Source organism: Lacerta agilis, chromosome 14 (assembly GCF_009819535.1).
Source record: "Lacerta agilis isolate rLacAgi1 chromosome 14, rLacAgi1.pri, whole genome shotgun sequence".
Taxonomy (NCBI): Eukaryota; Metazoa; Chordata; class Lepidosauria; order Squamata; family Lacertidae; genus Lacerta; species Lacerta agilis.
Genome location: NC_046325.1, coordinates 24,660,927 through 24,682,213, shown reverse-complemented (window position 1 = coordinate 24,682,213; position 21,287 = coordinate 24,660,927). Strand labels below are relative to the sequence as shown.

Sequence of the window (21,287 nt, the reverse complement as noted above, 5' to 3'; positions counted from 1 at the left end):
ATCTGAAAACACTCACCGAGGTTTCTAAGCAGGATCAGTGGGAGGGAGGTGGCCTGGAAAGAGATGTGTGTGGCCAATGAGGTGGTGTGGTGTTTGGGGAATCCCAAGATCGAAACAGAGAAACTTGGAGGGACCCATTTGGCTCCTAGACATGAAGTTCCACACCACTTTCCTACACAGTATGCTCTCATAATGTATATTGTGTGGCTTTCTTTCCCAGTTTCTTCCCAATGTGTTGACTTTCTTCCCAAACTACATGACAATACATTTAAAAAACATTTATCGGAGCTTCTAAACAACCCCTCCCAAAACATTATAATAATTTAAATAGGTAAGAGCAGATAAGAAGAGGGGTGGAGGAGGAATCAACCTTTCTCAAATTCAAAGCAGATACAGTTGATCCAAACAGGATGGATCAAAACATGAAACAGATCAATGGGCAATTCAGAACCTGTGGTAAAGTGGATGACTTTACCAGGTGGCTCAGGGGGTTTTTCACTGCCTTCATCCTTATCCCCTTTCCCCTTTAACACTTTCAAATAAGGATATATGTCTGCCCACAGATCTATCTGGACAGCCATCACGTGGTAGTCCTTGCTGCCACACACTTACTCATAGAGCAATCACCCTGGGAGTCATGTGACTTGATGACATTGTGTCACTCTCACGGGGAATTGTATGGCGAAAACATGGCTGCCCCATGTAAACACTGGTGGCAGATATATTTTTCTTAGTCCCATCCCCTCTGAAAACAGGGATGGACCAGACTTCAGGGAATCTGTTCATGCCTAGGTAAGAAACAATAATAATGCCAAAAACATATCCAGCATACTATAAATATTAAGATCCCATAAATGAATAATTCTAACTAAAACCATTTTATGTATTTGGATATCCAGTCAAATTCTGTTTAGGGATGGAGGTGAAAAGCTATTGTGTGGCCCATTTACACAGTTTAACAGGAAAAATACATTCCATTTGCCACTTGCCACTGACTGGTGGCAGTTAGCATCCTCCACCACCTGCTACACGCTCTCCCAAAATGCATTTACCCCCATTTCTGAAAGAGAGACAGAAGGTGCAAGAGGAAGCAGCAGTGGTTGATTGTGGGTCTAGTGGAGTAAACTCCAGTATGAAATGAGGACCTCAAGGAGCACTGTGCTCAGATTGTGGCTCAAATTGGGGCCTCTGTATTAAGCTGGGGACACACCCATCTCTGAGGGGTCCTTTTGCAATATTTCCCTAGTTCGTATATTATAATCTCTGTTTAAATTAGACATTTTGAACTCCCAGAATTAATTACCTGGAGATTTAAAGCCTAGTCCTCAGAAGTACTAGGCTTTGGGCAATGTAGCAATCCCATGGAGCAGTAAATAACCTAGGCATCTCTCTTGGCTTTAGGAGGCTGGTTGCATCATTCATGTTGTTCAGAAAGCCAGCAAATGAGCCGCCACTCTCCAAGGATCATTTTCTTTAAGTGCTTATGAGAAGCTGTTTTATGAACACTCATTCACCATAGGTGAGAATATGTCAGTTTCTTTATAAAGGATTTGGAGAAATGGTGTTAATGAATCCTGGGACACCTGTGATTGTGACAGTGACTTACTACAGGTAAGTTCTAGAACACTGCTATTCTTGGCAGCCTTGCACCATCTTTCAAGGCCCTCTTTGACTTTAAGGCAAACAAATTCATTAATTCAATGATTTTTAAATTGACTGTCAGTAAAAAAAAAAAAAGTGAAGGCTATGCTCTCAAGCTCATGTAGTTTACTGTGTTGCTCTCCTCCCTTTTTATCCCAATTTAAAAAGTTGAGCTTATTTCCCACCACAAAATATACCATATCATCATATAGAGCATGAATGATGAAGACTTATCACGAACATCCAGCTCTTTAATGTTATTTTTATCATAATGGATTGTATCTATTCTAGACTAAGTTGCTCTTTGAAATCCATGAAAAATGCAGTAATGATTTAACTAAGACCCAATTATTTATATGGGAACGAAGTCCCACTAGTTTTGAGATACATCCAACTAAGTCATTCCCTCAGTAGAGCCATTGGAGTGGGCAAAAACCAAGTCCATGGTTTCCCTGGGTCTGCTCTGAGTATGACACAATACAATCCTTAAGTTTAGATCCAAGCCACTGATTTCATTCTATGCCACCTTGGAATGTCCTTTACCCTGATGATAAGGCTGAATCATTTGGAAAAAAAATATTCCCTTCTTTATATTTGACCTGACTCATTTAGTGGCCTTAGAATGCTGACTGCCTGTTGGTGATGGTGAATGGGAAACCATGGGGAGGGAATTGAGTATCCTGAAATGAAATGAGGCATCCGCACTGCAACATTTTGCTGTAGATATAAATGCCATTCTCCTTCCCTAGGGGACAAGTTCAGGATGCCTGCACTTTCAATTGCTGACTTCAACTGCAGGTCTTTTGTATTTAAACCAAGTTGTGGCCTTTACACCAATCACACTCCATAGCTTCATTCCTAATGAAGGGAACAAAATCCACTAACCAAATTGAAAATACACTGTGCAGTTACAACTGGAGCTCATGTACGAAATGTTATTGATGTCTCTCTTGCACTAAAACGTATGTCCTCCTGGTTAGATTTTAAAGTTGGTGTGACATTTGTTGGATAAAAAGACAATGTTGGATATAGAAGAAGGAAACCAAACAGTCATCACAGAATTCATCCTCTTGGGATTTGGGAATCTTCCTGAGCTGCAGCCTTTTCTTTTCTTGCTCTTCCTGATGGTTTATATTGTGACAACAGCTGGGAACCTGCTGATCTTTTTTCTGGTCGTGGCAGATCAGCACCTGCACACCCCCATGTACTTCTTCCTGGGGAATTTGTCCTGCCTGGAGACTTGCTATAGCTCAATCATCGTGCCCAAAATGCTGGCCGATTTGCTAAGCGGTGTCGGTTCCATTTCTGTTAGCGGATGCATAGCCCAGTTTTATTTCTTTGGCTGCTGTGTAGCTATAGAAACTCTTCTCTTGGCAGCAATGTCCTACGACCGCTATCTGGCAATATGCAGTCCTTTGCTCTATGCCACTATTATGCATAGAAAATTGTGTTTTCAGCTCATGGCAGGAGCATGGATAAATGGTTTGATGGCTAATTGCATTGTGCTGATTTTCATGGTTCAGCTATCCTTCTGCGGACCCCGTGTCATAGATCATTACTTATGTGATTATTTCCCATTGGAAAAAAAGTCATGCAGTGACACAAGCATGATTGAACTCCTCGTCCTTTTCTTTAATTTCATTTTTGTTGTTGTCCCGTTTCTATTGACTCTCATGTCTTACATTGGCGTCATCTCCACCATCTTAAAGATCCCATCCACCACTGGAAGGAAGAAGACCTTTTCAACCTGCTCCTCTCATTTAATTGTTGTCTGCTTATTTTATAGTGATTTAATCATTGTCTACATGCTGCCAGACACCCCGACCTTGAGAGACCTTAATAAAGTCTTTTCCATTTTCTATACAGTCCTGACTCCTTTGGTCAATCCTCTCATCTACAGCTTGAGAAACCAAGAAGTTCACAGAGCCCTAAGACGAGTTTGGAAGAAACTGACAATTTCTTTTTCCAATGAGTGATTTGAACTCTTCCATTTTCTTTAAGCTTATCAAATAGTTCAGGTATCCATGTCTGCAAAACCCTGGGTCCACTGGGATCTTTCCTCTCACAGTGAATTGTAGGGGGGTTATAATTAGAGGTGGTGGGTTTTTTATACCATGATTAAGCATAAATATAGGATTGAGTGGGAATTTAAATCCAGGTATCCGCAGCCTAAACATCATGCTCTAAACCTACTCCAATTGGAGCACTGTGTTGGCTGGGACTGATGGGAATTGCTGTCCAAATCCTCTTCATGGAACCAGGTCACTGAGGTCTTCTCTAACCACTCTACAACACAGGATTTTCACCAAGGAAGTTTTAGAAGAAGTGCTGATGAGTCTCCATAATATTCTCTCTCTTTTTAATGGCACGTGTGTATATATTCTAATCCTCAAAATGTCTCCAAGTGGACAATGCAAAAACAAACAAACCCTCCTTGTAATTATCCATATTATGTGCTTTGTCAACCTTTCAAAATTGTACTTGAGTGCAGTGTTTGCAAAGGTTATGGTGATCTGATGTTTTCATTGATATTTTAACAAGAATATAAACCAATAAATGAAATTCTCTCCTCTTCCCAATAGCACTGGAGTCATGTCAGACATGGGAAATGGAACAGTTGTTTAGGATTTCATAGTGTACTAATTCCACTAATTGAAGCAGTGTTTTGAGCTCATGCCTACTGAACTCTAGGGGCCTGTTTTTGGACCAGATGAGAGGGTGGGTCTGTCAGCTCGGGGGGGGGGGGTCCACTTTCTTTTCACTCCTTGGCCACATGCCAAAAACATTATCTGAAACCCTCTTTAAATTCCCCTCTCCCAACTTACTGTTAGCCACAGAAGCGGGGATGGGGTAGAGGTAGAAGTGGGATACACCTGTCCTGTGTCATGATCCTTAATAGTGCTGTGATGCTGGGTGTGAATCTAGATTATAACTGTGGATCAGGCCACCAGTGCAGTTGGCATTACCTGAATATGAAACAAGCCCCCTAATGGGCTGTCTTTGACTGTGGTAACAGACCTTACTTTATATGTCTCCCAGAAAGTACAAGCAATTATCTGGACCTCTTAACATTAAATTAAAGGTCAGCACCCTGATCCTGTGTTACTTTCCAAAAACGTTTAATCATCACCTCATGGAAAAAAAGGAATTGGATTCCGTGTAGATGATGAAATCATCTTCCAATAATAAATTAATTATTCAAGAAATACACTGTTAACCAATTAGTTATTTCTAACTAGGACCATTTCCCTTCAACTTCAACCAGAGTAAACAAAGTGGTAAACAGACAGGAACTTGCAAGAAAGAAACAATGATTCCGAGGAATGAAGATACTACAATATTAACTCAACCAGGAAGCCCCATCCCCTATCCAGAGACTTACATTGGTTCAAAAAAGTGCTCAAGCCCCAGATTTTCAATTCTTGGGAAGCTCAGAGCTCCACTAGAACACCCTTTTCACTCTCTGATCTCAAGGTTCAACTCTGTAGCTTTGCTAGAACATAGGCCAAGGAATGAGTAAGACACACTGTAGTCACAGTGATATAAGACTTTAAGGGGAAATTTTAATTTTCAAACAGAAGGCACACATTATTATTATTATTATTATTATTATTATTATTATTATTATTATTATTTATACCCCACCCGGTTTACAATAAAATTAATTTTTTTGGGGGAAATTATACATGAAGAATTAAAAGGAATGTTTAAGAAAACAATCAATAAGAAACCGGAAGTGTTTCTTTTAGGAATTATAACCAATGATATACCTAGAGATATGAAAAAAAACATTTTTTATATGCAACAGTAGCTGCAAGACTATTAATTGCAAAAAATTGGAAATCAGAAGTGGTCCCAACATTAGAAGAATGGCAAAAAAAAAATTAATGATAGAATTAGCTAGAATGAAGGCATTCAACAAGTTTCTTGCTGTACAGTAAATTACAGTAGCAAAATGAAAGAAAAACAATATTATCATGATAGCTCTGCCTGACCTTAAATTTTACAGCATGCTCAAAGTAGAATTAATTTTCTGGCAGTTTAAAGTAGTTGACATTCTTGCTGTGCACAAATGTCGAGGGAGATCACACATTCCTCCAAGATAAAAGGAGTTAATAACCCAAGGAGGAGTGCTAAGCACCCCTCTAGGATCAGTGGCAAATAAGAACAATGCCTTTGGGACATCATGATCTAGAGGTTTTTCATATTGATTCCCTGCATTGTTGTTAGTATCAGCCTGAAGACAGGTACTGGAGTTAAAGATGTCAAAGGATGTTTTGAACCTTCAGACTCTGATATTGCTGCTGAGAGAATTCACAACACTGCTCATTATAAAGTAGACACATTTAAAGGTAAGGCAACCTTTCTCACATATTTACAGAATGGGAAAAGACAAGGACCACATTTTATCACCACTGTATATTTTTTAATATCGCTTATCAATATCACTTTTTGATATTTTGATATTGCTGTGCAAAATCAATTCAGCTTCAGAATTTAATAAAACCACTGAGACCTGCCCTGCAAGACAATCTCAAAGTCTTGAGTAATCCTGTAGTGCTGGATGATATGTCCCCCTTTTACTACACCCACAACCCCCACCCTTCTCTGCTAGCAGAGGAACAAAAGAGAGAGGGGAGGAGGAGGAGGAGGAGGAGGAGGAGGAGGAGGAGGAGGAGGAGAAGAAGAAGAAGAAGAAGAAGAAGAAGAAGAAGAAGAAGAAGAAGAAGAAGAAGAAGAAGAAGCCAAGTGTGTGGCTAAAAATATCCAGTTACAAAATTCACATTGTGAGACCTATACATTTTCTAGTTTCTTTCAAATATGATTTCAAATTAGTTCTACCCTTTTCCTCCTTTCTTTTTTTTGTTTTCCAATGTTCAGATCTTATCTACATTTCCTGCTGGCAAGTGCAAAATGGAGCAATCATGTAATGATTACAGAATTTAGGTGATAAATCTGGCTAGCAGACAGTGAGTGGTGTTCAAACACCTCGCCATTGTAAAATTTCACACTCCAAACATACAATTACATATTACAAAGTTTGCTTCAACACTGCCTTAAATTAAATCTTCCCATTCTTGTTTTCCAGCGTGCAAATGTTATCTACATGATCTCCCGGCAGGTGCAAAATAGGGCAAATCAAACCATGATCACAGAATTCCTTCTCCTGGGGTTTGAGGGTGGTCAGAATCTGCAAACTGTTCTCCTGTTGCTGTTTTTGGTGATTTACATTGTGACCATCTGTGGGAACCTCATCATCATTCTTCTTGTTGTGTCTGATCAGCACCTTCACACACCCATGTATTACTTCCTAGGTAACTTGTCTTGCTTGGAGACCTTCTACAGTTCCACCATCATGCCCAGGATGCTCTATAGTCTCTTTACAGGGGACAGGTCCATTTCAGTCACTAGTTGTGTCACACAGTTTTATATTTTTGGCATACTTGTTACTACAGAGTGTTTCCTCCTGGCCGCAATGTCCTTTGTTTTTTTTTTTTTTTAAAGATTTTATTATTTTTCCATATGCATATATAAAAAACAAAACATACACCAATACACTAAAAATACAAACTGCAATACACAATAAACAACTCAAACAACAACACCATAAACATAAGAAAGAAAGAAAAAAAACACATACAAACCTGTCTAAACACTAATCTTTATCTCCTGGCCGCAATGTCCTTTGATCGTTACTTAGCCATATGCAAGCCATTGCATTATACTACCCAAATGACAGGCAGATTGTGTCATCAACTGGCTGCTGGTTCCTGGGTGAGTGGGGGTTTAGCTTCCACCATAACCACATCTTTCATGTCCCAGTTAGTCTTTTGTGGCCCTAATGAGATTGACCACTTCTTTTGTGATCTTGGCCCAGTCATCGACTTGTCTTGCAGTAATACACATATAATAGACAGCTCAGTTTTAATATTGTCATCACTGTGTACCTTTCCTCCTTTGCTGTTGACGTTGGCATCCTATGTTTGCATCATCACCGCCATCCTGAAGATCTCGTCACGTTCTGGCAGGCAGAAGGTTTTCTCTACTTGCTCCTCTCACCTCACAATGGTGACAGTTTTCTATGGGACACTGATTGTAGTCTACATTGTACCCAAGACAAGCACCCTGAGAGACCTGAACAAAGTTTTTTCTCTCCTGTACACCATATTGACTCCCCTTCTCAATCCCATCATATATAGCTTAAGAAACAATGATGTCAAGGAGGCAATTAAAAGGGGTTCCAGGAAATTTGCAATTCATACAGGAATTTAGAAAACGGGCTGCAAATTTCACAGCGCCATTTATTTATTTATTCATAAAAATAAACTTTTTGATACACCAATTAAGATAAGTTTACATCTTAATTATAACATTTAACTTAGACAGTATATAAAGGTAAAAGGACTCCTGACCATTAGGTCCAGTCGTGTCCAACTCTGGGGTTGCGGCGCTCATCTCACATTACTGGCCGAGGGAGCCGGCATACAGCTTCCGGGTCATGAGGCCAGCATGACTAAACCGCTTCTGGTGAACCAGAGCAGCGCACGGAAACGCCGTATATACAACACATCAAATACACACTACACATATTACAACATAAACACACCAAAAATGCCCTTGACACTAACTTCCAATTCTTTTCATTGTGCTATTTTACATTTTGTTAATCTATACACATTTCATTGTCATTATTTAAATTTCCCATTCCCCCCAGCTGGTTTTATTATATACTTTCTCTATATTTCATGGTTCATTCTATGTCTGCCAGGAGATTAGCATTATCACAGTAATTTCTAATATATTCTTTAACTATTATCCAATCTTTATTAACTTTCTGTATTGAATTTCTTTTTATTCTCCCTGTCATCTTTGTGAATCGTAGATATTCAATCATTTTTGCTCTCCAGTACATTTTGGTGGGGATGTTGACACCTTTCCAATTATTAGCTATTAGAATCCTAGCCGCTGTGGTTGCGTAGATGAAAAGGGGTCTCAAATTTTTATTTATTTCAGTGGACATTATTCCTAATAGGAAGGCTTCGGGGTTTTTTGGGAATGAAAATTCTTAAGTTCATTATATGTGATATTTATTGGTAATATTCCTCACATACTTCTCTGCTTAGAAGCAGGTCTCAAGAGCAGTTTCAGCAATAAGGCTCACTTGGTGGATGTGGGGGGATTATGATGTAAAATATTTATAAAGCATTTCTGTACTTGCCTATCATGGATGGTATAAATAATAAATATAACACTGGGGAACAAAATTTTTGTTGCAATGACACCTGCAGTTGTTCTAACCTAATTTTGACGTGCTGATTTCATATCTGAAGTTGGTTTTTTCCTGTAAGCTCTAGGGTTTTTTTTTTTTTGCAATTCATGTTTTTCACTTTTCACCATAATCTTTGTTTTTTTGCAATGCAAGAATTCAATATTTTATTAAACACATAGCCAAAGTAGTACAATATGAGTATAAATGTAAGTGACTTATATAGCATTGAACATAACATGTATAGCATTGAAAATGACATGTACATCTATGTACAGTTGGAGGAATGCAATTTTTATTATTCCCTTGGGATACTGTATATACAAGCTGTTGTTATTCAAGTAAGAATTTGTTGCGGTGGGGGCCAGCAAGTCACCCCTCTGTTGCTGGGCGTGTTAGGATAGATGGCCTCTTGCAATTGGGTCATGGTGTTGTTGGGGTGATTTGTATGTTGCAATTGTTGATGGACAGCCCAGGGACTATATATTACTTGGCATGCAGAACGTTTTTCCTCTTCGCTGCATGCATCGGATCACCCACCCTCCCTTTCTATTATTAGGCCTCTGCATATGACCTTGCTATGCCTGTCATGGGGTCATCTGCTTCTGGGGCAGGGGCCTGGTAGGAATTTTTCCATTTGGCTGATTGAATGGTGCCATTTGGTTTTCACCTACTGTGTAGCAATTAGTCACAACTTGTAAGGTTGGCGGTTAGGCATTGGTTATTGTTGGTTGGTGGAGGGGTCAGAATTGACTGTGGCTGCCCCTCCAATGCTGCTGCTGCACGGGGAATTCCGTTAAAGGAATCCAGGGGCTCACCATGCTTTTGTCCGTATCTGCCGGTCGGGGGCCAGGGCCACGCAAGAGCCCCTGGGAGCATTTGGGGAGAGGCGAGGGTCAGACCCCCGGCTCCCATTCTCTCCCCAAAGGGTTTTCCCCTTACTGATGAATGTCAGTTCTGCCCCTAGCGGGACAGATAATCTAAACCAATGCCTAAGCAACCACTCACATAATTTGTATTTCAATAAAGTTGTGGCCAAAATAATGCCAAAAACCTTAAACTTACATTTATGTCTGAAGTGTGATTTTATTTGAGGGGTGGTTTGGGGACCTCGACACACAAATGAATAATTCTAACTAAAACCATTTTATGTATTTGGATATCCAGTCAAATCCTGTTTAGGGATGGAGGTGAAAAGCTATTGTGTGGCCCATTTACACAGTTTAACAGGAAAAAATACATTCCATTTGCCACTTGCCACTGACTGGTGGCAGTTAGTATCCTCCACCACTTGCTACACGCTCTCCCAAAATGCATTTACCCCCATTTCTGAAAGAGAGACAGAAGGTGCAAGAGGAAGCGGCAGTGGTTGATTGTGGATCTAGTAGAGTAAACTGAAAATACACTGTGCAGTTACAACTGGAGCTCATGTACAAAATGTTATTGATGTCTCTCTTGCACTAAAACGTATGTCCTCCTGGTTAGATTTTAAAGTTGGTGTGACATTTGTTGGATAAAAAGACAATGTTGGATATAGAAGAAGGAAACCAAACAGTCATCACAGAATTCTTTTTTTTTTATAAGATTTTTATTATTTTCCAGTAAAACAAGAGAAAAACATAACATAACATAAACACCAACATTAACACAATAAAAAACACATTACATAAACACAATCAACAAAGAGAACAATTAAAACAAAACCAAAACCAATACATACCTAAACTGGAACACCAATCTATCTCTTACTACTTAACGAAATCTAGTTTCTGATCTTCTAAAGGGACCTCCCCCGCTTTCCCTCCTCTGCCTTCAATACTAATATACTTTGGTAACATCCATTTTTAACATTACAATTCATTATCCAACCTTTTATACTATCATGAAAACTTAACATCTTATAGTATCATGAAATAATTCTTAAATCAATCTTATACTTCTTTTCACTTAAACTGCTGCTATTAGTCAGTTACATATCTCTTCACTAATTCAAAATTCCCAAAATCGTAACATCAAAGTCTTAAAACTTAACATCAAAATCCTAAAGTCTTAACACGCTATCTTCAGGGTACCATAAATCCGTCCTAATTCAATTTTTATCATTTTCACCCTATTTCCCTTCTTACCATTTTTCTGCTCTCTCCCATGCCCCCCCACCATTCATCTTTACATTCCCCTCTGTTGTCCTTGTTCAGTGTCATCTTATAGTTTATAAATCTCCTCCTTGGGAGCCTCAAGAGGCACCAACTCTCCTCTCCCAGCAACTCCATTTCGCAATTTTGATTTTCTTCCACTTGTGTCTTCAGAAATCTTCTCACCTTCATCTCTGGACTCCCACTCCAGAGACAGGATCTTGTAGCTCCAGTCAAAACATCAGCCCTGTGTCTCTCACTACGCCAGGGCCGTCCATTTACCTGGGGTTGCTGAATCAATTCGTCCCATTTCTCCAGCACCTCCCCCAGCTCCCTGGAGAAGTCTGCTTCCAAGTTATCAAAATTCTCCCAAATCTGGCTGGTTTCTCTTGCTCCATAACAAATTTCTTTGAAATTACGCCTTATCCAGTCCATTTTCCGATTCACAAGCTCAAATTGCAGAAGGATTGTTCTTTGTTCCTGGGTAATACCCGGATCTAGAATCAGTTTAAAAGCGAAAGCAAGCATGGTTGGAGAAGACAAAGGGTGTCAAATGTCAGTAATTTTCCATCTTGCGTACTAGTTTTCCAGCGCCATTTTCCCTGAGACAGGGTGCCAAAAACAATTCCAAAAGCCACAGAAGAGATGTTTCCAAAATCTTCAATCCCCTCACAGGGATTTAATCCATCTTCTCTGTCAAAGTACTTCGTAACAACATTGTATCTAGTGATGCAGCTGCAGCCACTTGAAACTTAATTACCTCCTCTGCACAACAAAGGAGAGGGACGGGCTTCCTTTTAACATCCCTCCCGGTTGCCAATTATTCAAATGTAAATCCAATTAGTCCCGTACTTACAGCAGCCGGGGTTCTTCTTTTTTCTTTGAAGTTAGCAGGAAAAGCTTGGTGCTCAGGTCTGGCAGAATCGCTGCTTTGATCTCCTGGGGGGGTGCATCCGCCTCTTCAGTCCCGTGTCGGAGCTCCGCTCGCTTGATTTCCCCCCCTTACGAGGGTCAATCAAGAGCAGAGACGGCACGTCTGGGACCCACGAGGCCGCGGTCCACGGGACGCTCTTCCCGTGGCTTTAAGGGGCCCTTGGCGCAGACAAGGAGACCCCTAAAACCCCCCGGGAGCCATAGCTCTTCAGCTCCGCTCCGCCATTATCCGGCACCAAACCGGAAGCCCAGTCATCACAGAATTCATCCTCTTGGGATTTGGGAATCTCCCTGAGGTGCAGCCTTTTCTTTTCTTGCTCTTCCTGATGGTTTATATTGTGACAACAGCTTGGAACCTGCTGATCTTTTTTCTGGTCGTGGCAGATCAGCACCTGCACACCCCCATGTACTTCTTCCTGGGTAATTTGTCCTGCCTGGAGACTTGCTATAGCTCAATCATCGTGCCTAAAATGCTGGCCGATTTGCTAAGCGGTGTCGGTTCCATTTCTGTTAGCGGATGCATAGCCCAGTTTTATTTCTTTGGCTGCTGTGTAGCTATAGAAACTCTTCTCTTGGCAGCAATGTCCTATGACCGCTACCTGACAATATGCAGTCCTTTGCTCTATGCCACTATTATGCATAGAAAATTATGTTTTCAGCTCATGGCAGGAGTATGGATAAATGGTTTGATGGCTAATTGCATTGTGCTGATCTTCATGGTTCAGCTATCCTTCTGCAGACCCCGTGTCATAGATCATTATTTATGTGATTATTTTCCATTGTAAAAAAAGTCATGCAGTGACACAAGCATGATTGAACTCCTCGTCCTTTTCTTTAATTTCATTTTTGTCATTGTCCCGTTTCTATTGACTCTCATGTCTTACATTGGCGTCATCTCCACCATCTTAAAGATCCCATCCACCACTGGAAGGAAGAAGACCTTTTCAACCTGCTCCTCTCATTTAATTGTTGTCTGCTTATTTTATAGTGATTTAATCATTGTCTACATGCTGCCAGACACCCCGACCTTGAGAGACCTTAATAAAGTCTTCTCCATTTTCTATACAGTCTTGACTCCTTTGGTCAATCCTCTCATCTACAGCTTGAGAAACCAAGAAGTTCACAGAGCCCTAAGACGAGTTTGGAAGAAACTGACAATTTCTTTTTCCAATGAGTGATTTGAACTCTTCCATTTTCTTTAAGTTTATCAAATAGTTCAGGTATCCATGTCTGCAAAATCCTTGGTCCACTGGGATCTTCCACTCACAGTGAATTGTAGGGGGGGTTATAATTAGAGGTGCTGGGTTTTTTAATACCATGATTAAACATAAAATCTGCCCCTGAATGAATTCAGGAATAGAATTGAGGTATGGTGATGATCCCCAGGTTTGGCCAGGGTGGGGTGGCATAATTGTAACCCCCAGGGATTGAAAGCACCATATTTTCTGGTCTTCTTCATGTGCTGAATCAGTTAGAGGCAGTTGTACACAGAACAGAACCATTGAAATTATTGGACCTCAGTTAGTCACATTCATAGCTTCCCTTGGATTTACCCTTTATAGAACTGATGGATACAAGCCAATAACATTTGTCTTAACCATTTCCCGCCAAGAACTGGCCTTCCATTTCTGCAGTTTCTTGAACTGCTGTGTAACAGTTCCCAATCAGCTATACAAATCACCCATGCAGCTTCCCCCCCTTGTTCTGGGAGGTATCCCATTTTAAAGTTATCCGCTGAACTTTAGGATTGAGTGGGAATTTAAATCCAGGTATCTGCAGCCTAAGCATCATGCTCTAATCCCACTCCAATTGGAGCACTGTGTTGGCTGGGAGTGATGGGAATTGCTGTCCAAATCCTCTTCATGGAAACAGGTCACTGAGGTCTTCTCTAACTACTCTACAACACAGGCTTTTCACCAAGGAAGTTTTAGAAGAAGTGCTGATGAGTCTCCATAATATTCTCTCCCTTTTTAATGGCACATGTGTATATCTTCTAATCCTCAAAATGTCTCCAAGTGGACAATGCAAAAACAAACAAACCCTCCTTGTAATTATCCATATTATGTGCTTTGTCAACCTTTCAAAATTGTACTTGAGTGCAGTGTTTGCAAAGGTTATGGTGATCTGATGTTTTCATTGATATTTTAACAAGAATATAAACCAATAAATGAAATTCTCTCCTCTTCCCAATAGCACTGGAGTCATGTCAGACATGGGAAATGGAACAGTTTTTAAGGATTTCATCCTACTGGGATTCTCAAGTGTCTCACATAGTCGGATCCTTCTCTTCATACTCTTTCTGACCATCTATGTGGTCACACTATCAGGGAACAGCCTCATCATTGGCGTCACTAGCATTGACTCCCGGTTGGCCACACCGATGTACTATTTCCTCCGGAACCTTGCAGCCATCGACATTTGCTACATCACTAGCACAGTTCCACAGCTGCTAGTCCATTTCTTGAGCCAAACCCAGTCAATCTCACTTCTGGCCTGTGCTACCCAGAACTACGCCTTTTTCGCCTTTGGTGTGACTGAATGCTTTCTTCTGGCTGTCATGGCCTATGACCGCTATGTGGCTATCTGCAACCCCCTAAACTACATGCTGGTGATGGGGCAGGGAGCATGTGCTAAGATGGCGGTTGCTTCATGGGTCTGCGGTTTCCTCCAATCAGTGGTCCTTACAGTGTACACCTTTCATGTGCCCTTCTGCAAGTCCAACCGTATTGACCATTTCTTCTGTGAGGCCCCTCAGGTGCTCAAGTTGTCCTGTTCTGACACTTATATGAATGAAATGGTCATATTTGCTGTGGCTGTAATGGTCCTCATTATCCCCCTCTCCCTAGTCTTTGTGTCCTACACCCGCATTGTGGGAACCATTTTGCGCATGAGCTCAGCAGCTGGGCGCCTGAAGACGTTCTCCACCTGTGCTTCACACCTCATAGTTGTCTCCCTTTTTTATGGGGCTGCCATTTTCATGTACATGAGGCCCAAATCTACCCACTCAGCCAATCAGGACAAGATGATCTCCCTGTTCTACTCTGTCATTACCCCTATGCTCAACCCCATTATCTACAGCCTCAGGAACAAGGAAGTGAAGGGGGCAGTGATGAGAATTCTGAGGAAAACACTGGATTCTTAGGCTGTACCACTGAATCAATAAATTGATTCTGTCAATACTCAGATGTTACCTCCTTCTAGTGATAGCACAGATTCTGGGTTTTAGGGGACCCATGGGTAAGATGCTCTCAGTAATCGCCCCCCCCTTTGAATTGACTGACTTCATCTTCTTTGCTTCTGTTGCCACTTCCCATTTGTTTGCTTATTTCTCTGGGACCAATCTGTATCATTTCAGAGAGAGAGAGAGAGAGAGAGAGAGAGAGAATAATGCATGGGTCCCAAACTTTTTAAGACCTGCGTGCATACTTACATTTCTTAGCAAGTGTTGTGGGGAGCACCCATTCTGGTCACTTCTCTTCAACCTTCCCCTGTTGCTATTTCTAAAAAAGGGATCTGGGTCAATGTTTGATATACAGTCATACCTTGGAAGCCGAATGGAATCTGTTCCAGAAGTCCGTTCGACTTCCAAAATGTTCAACTTCCAAGGCGCAGCTTACGATTGGCTGCAGGAGCTTCCTGCAGCCAATTGGAAGCTGCAGAATCCCTGCTGGACATTCGGCTTCTGAAAGAACATTCACAAACTGGAACACTCACTTCTGGGTTTGTAGCATTCGGGAGCCAAAACATTAGACTGCTAAGGTGTTTGTCTACCAAGGTACAACTGTAGTAGAATTAACATGATCACTGAAAAGCACATAAAGCTAAAACAGGAAGTGGGAAAGTGTGTCACCCTTCCAAATTCCTCCTGCAGCTCTATTTACTTTGCAAGTTGGGGGGGGGGGGAGATAGCCACTCCCAAATCACCTCACAACCAAGCGGGATGTAAATGGAACATGATTATTCTCATTCTTGAACACAAGCTCTGTTGGACACAAACTATGCTCATTTTTCCATGCCAGAAAATGGGAAAACCAATTTAAGAAGACCAAATAAATCAGAGTTATTAGGAAGGTGGGGGTGGGGGGGGGGGAACGATGGAAAGTTAAAAAGTTAATATATTAAAAAAACCAAGAGAAAATATTCAGGAGTGCAAAATAAATGAAACACAGTAACCTGTTATATTTCCATGTGTGCCCCCCTCCCCATTCCTGACTTTTTAGGCTGGTAGTCCAGTTGCTGTGGATTTTGAATGTTTGCCCAGGAGAAACGTGGTAGTAGCAAAATATTATAATGTCTGTGAATGGGACTCCCTGGACTTCCATGTGCATTAGCTGGATATGAGTGATGCTTTAAAAATAATTTTAATGCCTGCTCCAAAAGTCTTATCTTACTACACTAGGGATTATATAGCTATACCTGAAAGTTCATGCATATCAGTTAATATCTTGACCCAGCTCCACTAAATTGAAACTACAGCCTTCACGACGTAGGAAAATGGGCAAGTAAACAGCTATTTAAATGGAGGAGGTCAAGATATTAATGGATATTCATGAAATTTCAGATATAGCTATACAATCCCTAGAGTAGTAATATAAGACCCATGGAGAAGTCATTTTCCAAAAAAAGTTTTTTCTTTTAATGAACCACCCTATTGTACAATGGAGAATATCCAATGGAGAAAGAAGTAATGTAGGCACCTCTCTTGGGTTTAGGAGGCTAGCTGCGTTATTAATCAGCAGCAACTCTCCCATGATCATTTCTTTTAAATGCTTATGCGGAGCTGTTTCAAGATCACTCTTTCTTCATAGCTCAGAAGACTTCAGTTTTTTAGCATGAATCTGGACAAATGATGCTACCGGCACTTAAGATATCCTTGAATATAACAAAGATTTGCTACAGGTAAGTTATCAAACACTGCTATTCTCTGCAGTGTGGTGCCATTTTTAAAACTCTTATATGTCTTTGGGATACATCAGTTTTTTTAATTCAAGGATAATTGGATGAACATCAGTAGCAAATATGGAGTCTAGCTCTGAGGTGAAGGCAATCTACTAAAATGTTTTCATATCTCAATCCAACCCTCCTCCCAATTTAGAAAAGTGGAGCTTATTTTTGGCAAAATATTTCATGTTGTCCTATTGAGAGCTTGAATAATGAAGACTCATAATAAAAACTAAATGTATATCTTTTGGTTGCATTCATGATGCTTTTGTTATATTGGATTTGATCCAGACCAGGAGTAGGGAAACTTTTTCATTCTTAAGGTCACATTTTATTTTGGGCAACAATGCAGGGGTCCAGAAGCAAAAAGGACCACACATTTGAATAAGAAAGAAAGGGTAAAGGGGGTGTCAAGAAGGACTGACCATGGATGCTAGTCATTAGGGCAACATGGGGTGGTGCTGTCCCACCTGCACAAACTCTCCCCCCTTCCATCCCATCAACTCCTAAGGACAATGCAATTGCTTCAAGTCCACTATCTGCTTTTGCCTCCTGCTAACTGCTGCACACAAAGTTCAGAACTGTTTATCTCTATGGCTCACAGCTCTCCCTCTGCACATTCTGCAGGGTGAATGTGTCAGCATCCTTCGGGGGTCGGGAAGCCAGCTGGCTAGCCCTCAGTTGGATCATGCCCTTCCAGCCCGATCTCTCGTGAAACATAAATCAGTGACTCAGACTTTAAAGCCTGAGCACACTATATTTGCATAGCCAATGGCGCCAACAGAATAGGCGTGATGCTTGTGGAAACATACTAATAAGCTATGGATTTATTACTCATAGATCATGACACAGAAAACATGTCATCTCTCTCTTTCTGCTATGAGAGAGAGTCACAAAAGCAAAAGCTATACACAATGGAAGTTCCCAGCAATCTTTGCTGGTATGTAAACAGACATAGGACATGTAACAATCTCAAACGTCTGCAACTTAAGGTGGAATGGAATTTCCCAACAGGATGGGTGTTGCTCTCCACAACAGACTCTCTGAGGTAGAGGAGCAACACTGCCTAGAATCTTTGTGATAAGCTTGGGGAGAGGGTAAATGAACAGGCACAACATTTCCTAGTTCATTCATCCCATTGCTTGCCTCTGCCAGCATATAAGCAATGAACTCACCATAGGAGAAGAAGCGAGAGCGGTTGTTATGAATTTGGGAAAGCAGTTATTATACATCAAATGATATGTAAATAACAAACATTTCAAAATAATGTACATATCTATTTGGGGGTAATGGGGTCATGTCAAACTAACCAAAAAACTTTTTGCTGGAGAAAAATAGGAAAGAAAAAAAAAACATTTATAGCAACCACCTGTACCAAGCTAGGGATCAAACAGACTGAAATAAATCCATTTCATTGTTCACTTTTGATGGATTTCACTGATATCCCTGTTGCGTTTACAAGAAAATTGCATGCACAAAATATAATTCATGGTTCTCCTACATCAAAATGTCTGTATTTCAGCTCACATTTTATAGTTGATGTCACATTTGTTTGACACAAGACCAATGTTGGATAGAGAAGAAGAAAACCAGACAGCTATCACAGAATTCATTCTCTTGGGATTTGGGAATCTCCCTGAACTGCAGCCTCTTCTTTTTGTCCTCTTCCTGATTGTTTTTATTATGTCACTAACTGGGAACCTCCTGATTGTTTTGCTCATTGTGGCTGATCAGCAACTTCACACTCCCATGTACTTCTTCCTGGGAAATTTATCCGGCATGGAGACTTGCTACAGCTTGATTATCTTACCCAAAATGTTGGCCAATTTGATAACTGGAGAGAGAACCATTTCTGTTTGTGGGTGCACAGCCCAATTTTATTTCTTTGGTTCGTGTGCTGGTATAGAAACCTATCTCCTGGCAGCAATGTCCTATGACCGCTATCTGGCTATCTGTAGACCTTTACACTACAGCACCATTATGCATGGAAGGTTCTGTGTTCAGCTCATGGCTGCGACATGGATTAATTCTTTGCTGGCTAACTTCATTGTTATCATCATGATGGCTCAGCTATCCTTCTGTGGTCCCAATGTCATAGATCATTACTTTTGTGACTTCATCCCAATTGTAAAACTGTCCTGTAGTGACACAAGCATGGTTGAAATCACTACCTTTTTCTTTAATTTCATTTTTACTGTTGCTCCATTCTTATTGACTCTCACATCCTATGTATGCATCATTGCTACCATCCTAAGGATCCCATCCACCACTGGAAGGAAAAAGGCCTTCTCTACGTGCTCCTCTCATCTAATTGTGGTCTGCATATTTTATGGCACTTTAATCATTGTCTACATGTTGCCAGACTCCCCGACTCTAAGAGGTCTGAATAAAGTCTTCTCCATTTTCTATACCATCTTGACTCCTTTGGTCAATCCTCTCATCTACAGCTTGAGAAACCAAGAAGTTCACAGAGCCCTAAGACGAATTTGGAAGAAACTGGCAATTTCTTCTTCAAATTAGTGATTTGACTCTTCTACTGTCATTAAGTTTATCAGGTAGTTCAAGTATCCATGTCTGCAAAACCCTGGGTCCACTGGGATCTTTCCTTTCACTGTGAATGTTAGGGGGTGTATAATTAGAATTGGTGTTTTTTAAACCATGATTAAACATAAATTATGCCCCAGAACAAATTCAGGAATAGAATTGAGGTATGGTGATGGTCCCCAGGTTTGCCCAGGGTGGGGTGGCATAATTGCAACTCCCAAGGATTGAAAGCACAGGGAAGATTGGGTTGGTTGTGTCCCACCATATTTTCTGGTCTTCTTCATGTGCTGAATCAGTTAGATGCAGTTCTGCTCAGAGCAGAACCATAGAAATTATTGGACTTCACTTAGTCATATTAATACTTTCCATGGAGTCTGATTAGAACTGATTGAGAGAAGCCAATAACTTTTGTCTTAACCATTTCCCTCCAAGAACTGGCCTTCCATTTATGCAGTTTCATGAGCTGCTGTGTGACTTGGGGTAAGTGTCACACTTAGATAACAGCATATGGGAAGCCACTAGTCGCTAGAAGAAAAAAAGGTGCAGACTTCCAGGCACTTAGGAAAAGTGTAACAGTTCCCAATCAGCTATACAAATCACCCATGCAGCTTTTTTCCTTTGTTCTGTGAGGTCCCCCTGCTGAACTTTAGGATTGAGTGCAAATTTAAATCCAGGTATCCGCAGCCTAAGCATCATGCTCTAAACCCTCTCCAATTGGAGCACTGTGTTGGCTGGGGCAGATGGGAATTGCAGTCCCAATCCTCTTCATGGAACCAGGTCATGGTGGTCTGCTGTAACCACTCTACAACACTGGCTTTTCTCCAATGTAGTTTTAGAAGAAGTGCTAATGAGTCACCATAATATTCTTTCTCTTTTGAAAGGCACGAGTTTACAGTATAAATTCTAATCCTCAAAATGTCTCCAAATGGACAATGCAAAAACAAACAAACCCTTGTTGTAATTATCCATATTATGTACTTTGTCAACCATTCAAAATTGTACTTGAGTGCAGTGTTTGCAAAGGTTATGGTGATCTGATGTTTTTGTTGATATTTTAACAAGAATATAAACCAATAAATGAAATTCTCTCCTCTTCCCAATAGCACTGGAGTCATGTCAGACATGGGAAATGGAACAGTTTTTAAGGATTTCATCCTACTGGGATTCTCAAGTGTCTCACATAGTCAGATCCTTCTCTTCATACTTTTTCTGACCATCTATGTGGTCACACTATCAGGGAACAGCCTCATCATTGGCATCACTAGCATTGACTCCCGGTTGGCCACACCCATGTACTATTTCCTCCGGAACCTTGCAGCCATTGACATTTGCTACATCTCTAGCACGGTTCCACAGCTGCTAGTCCATTTCTTGAGTCAAACCCAGTCAATCTCGCTTCTGGCCTGTGCTACCCAGAACTATGCCCTTTTCGCCTTTGATGTGACTGAATGCTTTCTTCTGGCTGCCATGACCTATGACCGCTATGTGGCTATCTGCAACCCCCCAAACTACATGCTGGTGATGGGGCAGAGAGCATGAGAGAGATGGCGGTTGCTTCATGGGTCTGCGGTTTCCTCCAATCAGTGGTCCTCACAGTGTACACCTTTCATGTGCCCTTCTGCAAGTCCAACCGTATTGACCATTTCTTCTGTGAGGCAGTGATGAGAATTCTGAGGAAGATGTCAGGATTTCCTGCACATGAGTAGGACCCTGGCAGAGACACATGCCCAACTGGCACGTTCCCTCCCTCCTGGGCAATCGTTCAGGATCTTCAAAAGCTTTCTTTTGCCTGAACATCACAGTGACTAATGCATAGCTGTGAACCTTCC

General features: G+C 41.0%; 3 protein-coding genes across 3 annotated transcripts; all 3 read left to right on the top strand.

The window, feature by feature from the left end:
• Window positions 1-2,660: 2,660 nt before the first annotated feature.
• LOC117057923 (olfactory receptor 6B1-like) lies at window positions 2,661-7,914 on the top strand. The gene is made up of 3 exons (XM_033168767.1): window positions 2,661-3,041; window positions 6,731-7,101; window positions 7,305-7,914. Exons 1-3 carry the CDS (start codon window positions 2,661-2,663, stop codon window positions 7,912-7,914), a joined length of 1,362 nt encoding a protein of 453 aa, XP_033024658.1.
• Window positions 7,915-14,176: 6,262 nt separating this feature from the next.
• Window positions 14,177-15,115, top strand: LOC117058431 (olfactory receptor 2D3-like). The gene has a single exon (XM_033169597.1). The coding sequence runs from the start codon at window positions 14,177-14,179 to the stop codon at window positions 15,113-15,115; it is 939 nt and encodes a 312-aa protein (XP_033025488.1).
• Window positions 15,116-18,480: 3,365 nt separating this feature from the next.
• Window positions 18,481-19,434, top strand: LOC117057922 (olfactory receptor 11A1-like). Its single transcript, XM_033168766.1, has one exon. The coding sequence runs from the start codon at window positions 18,481-18,483 to the stop codon at window positions 19,432-19,434; it is 954 nt and encodes a 317-aa protein (XP_033024657.1).
• Window positions 19,435-21,287: the final 1,853 nt, after the last annotated feature.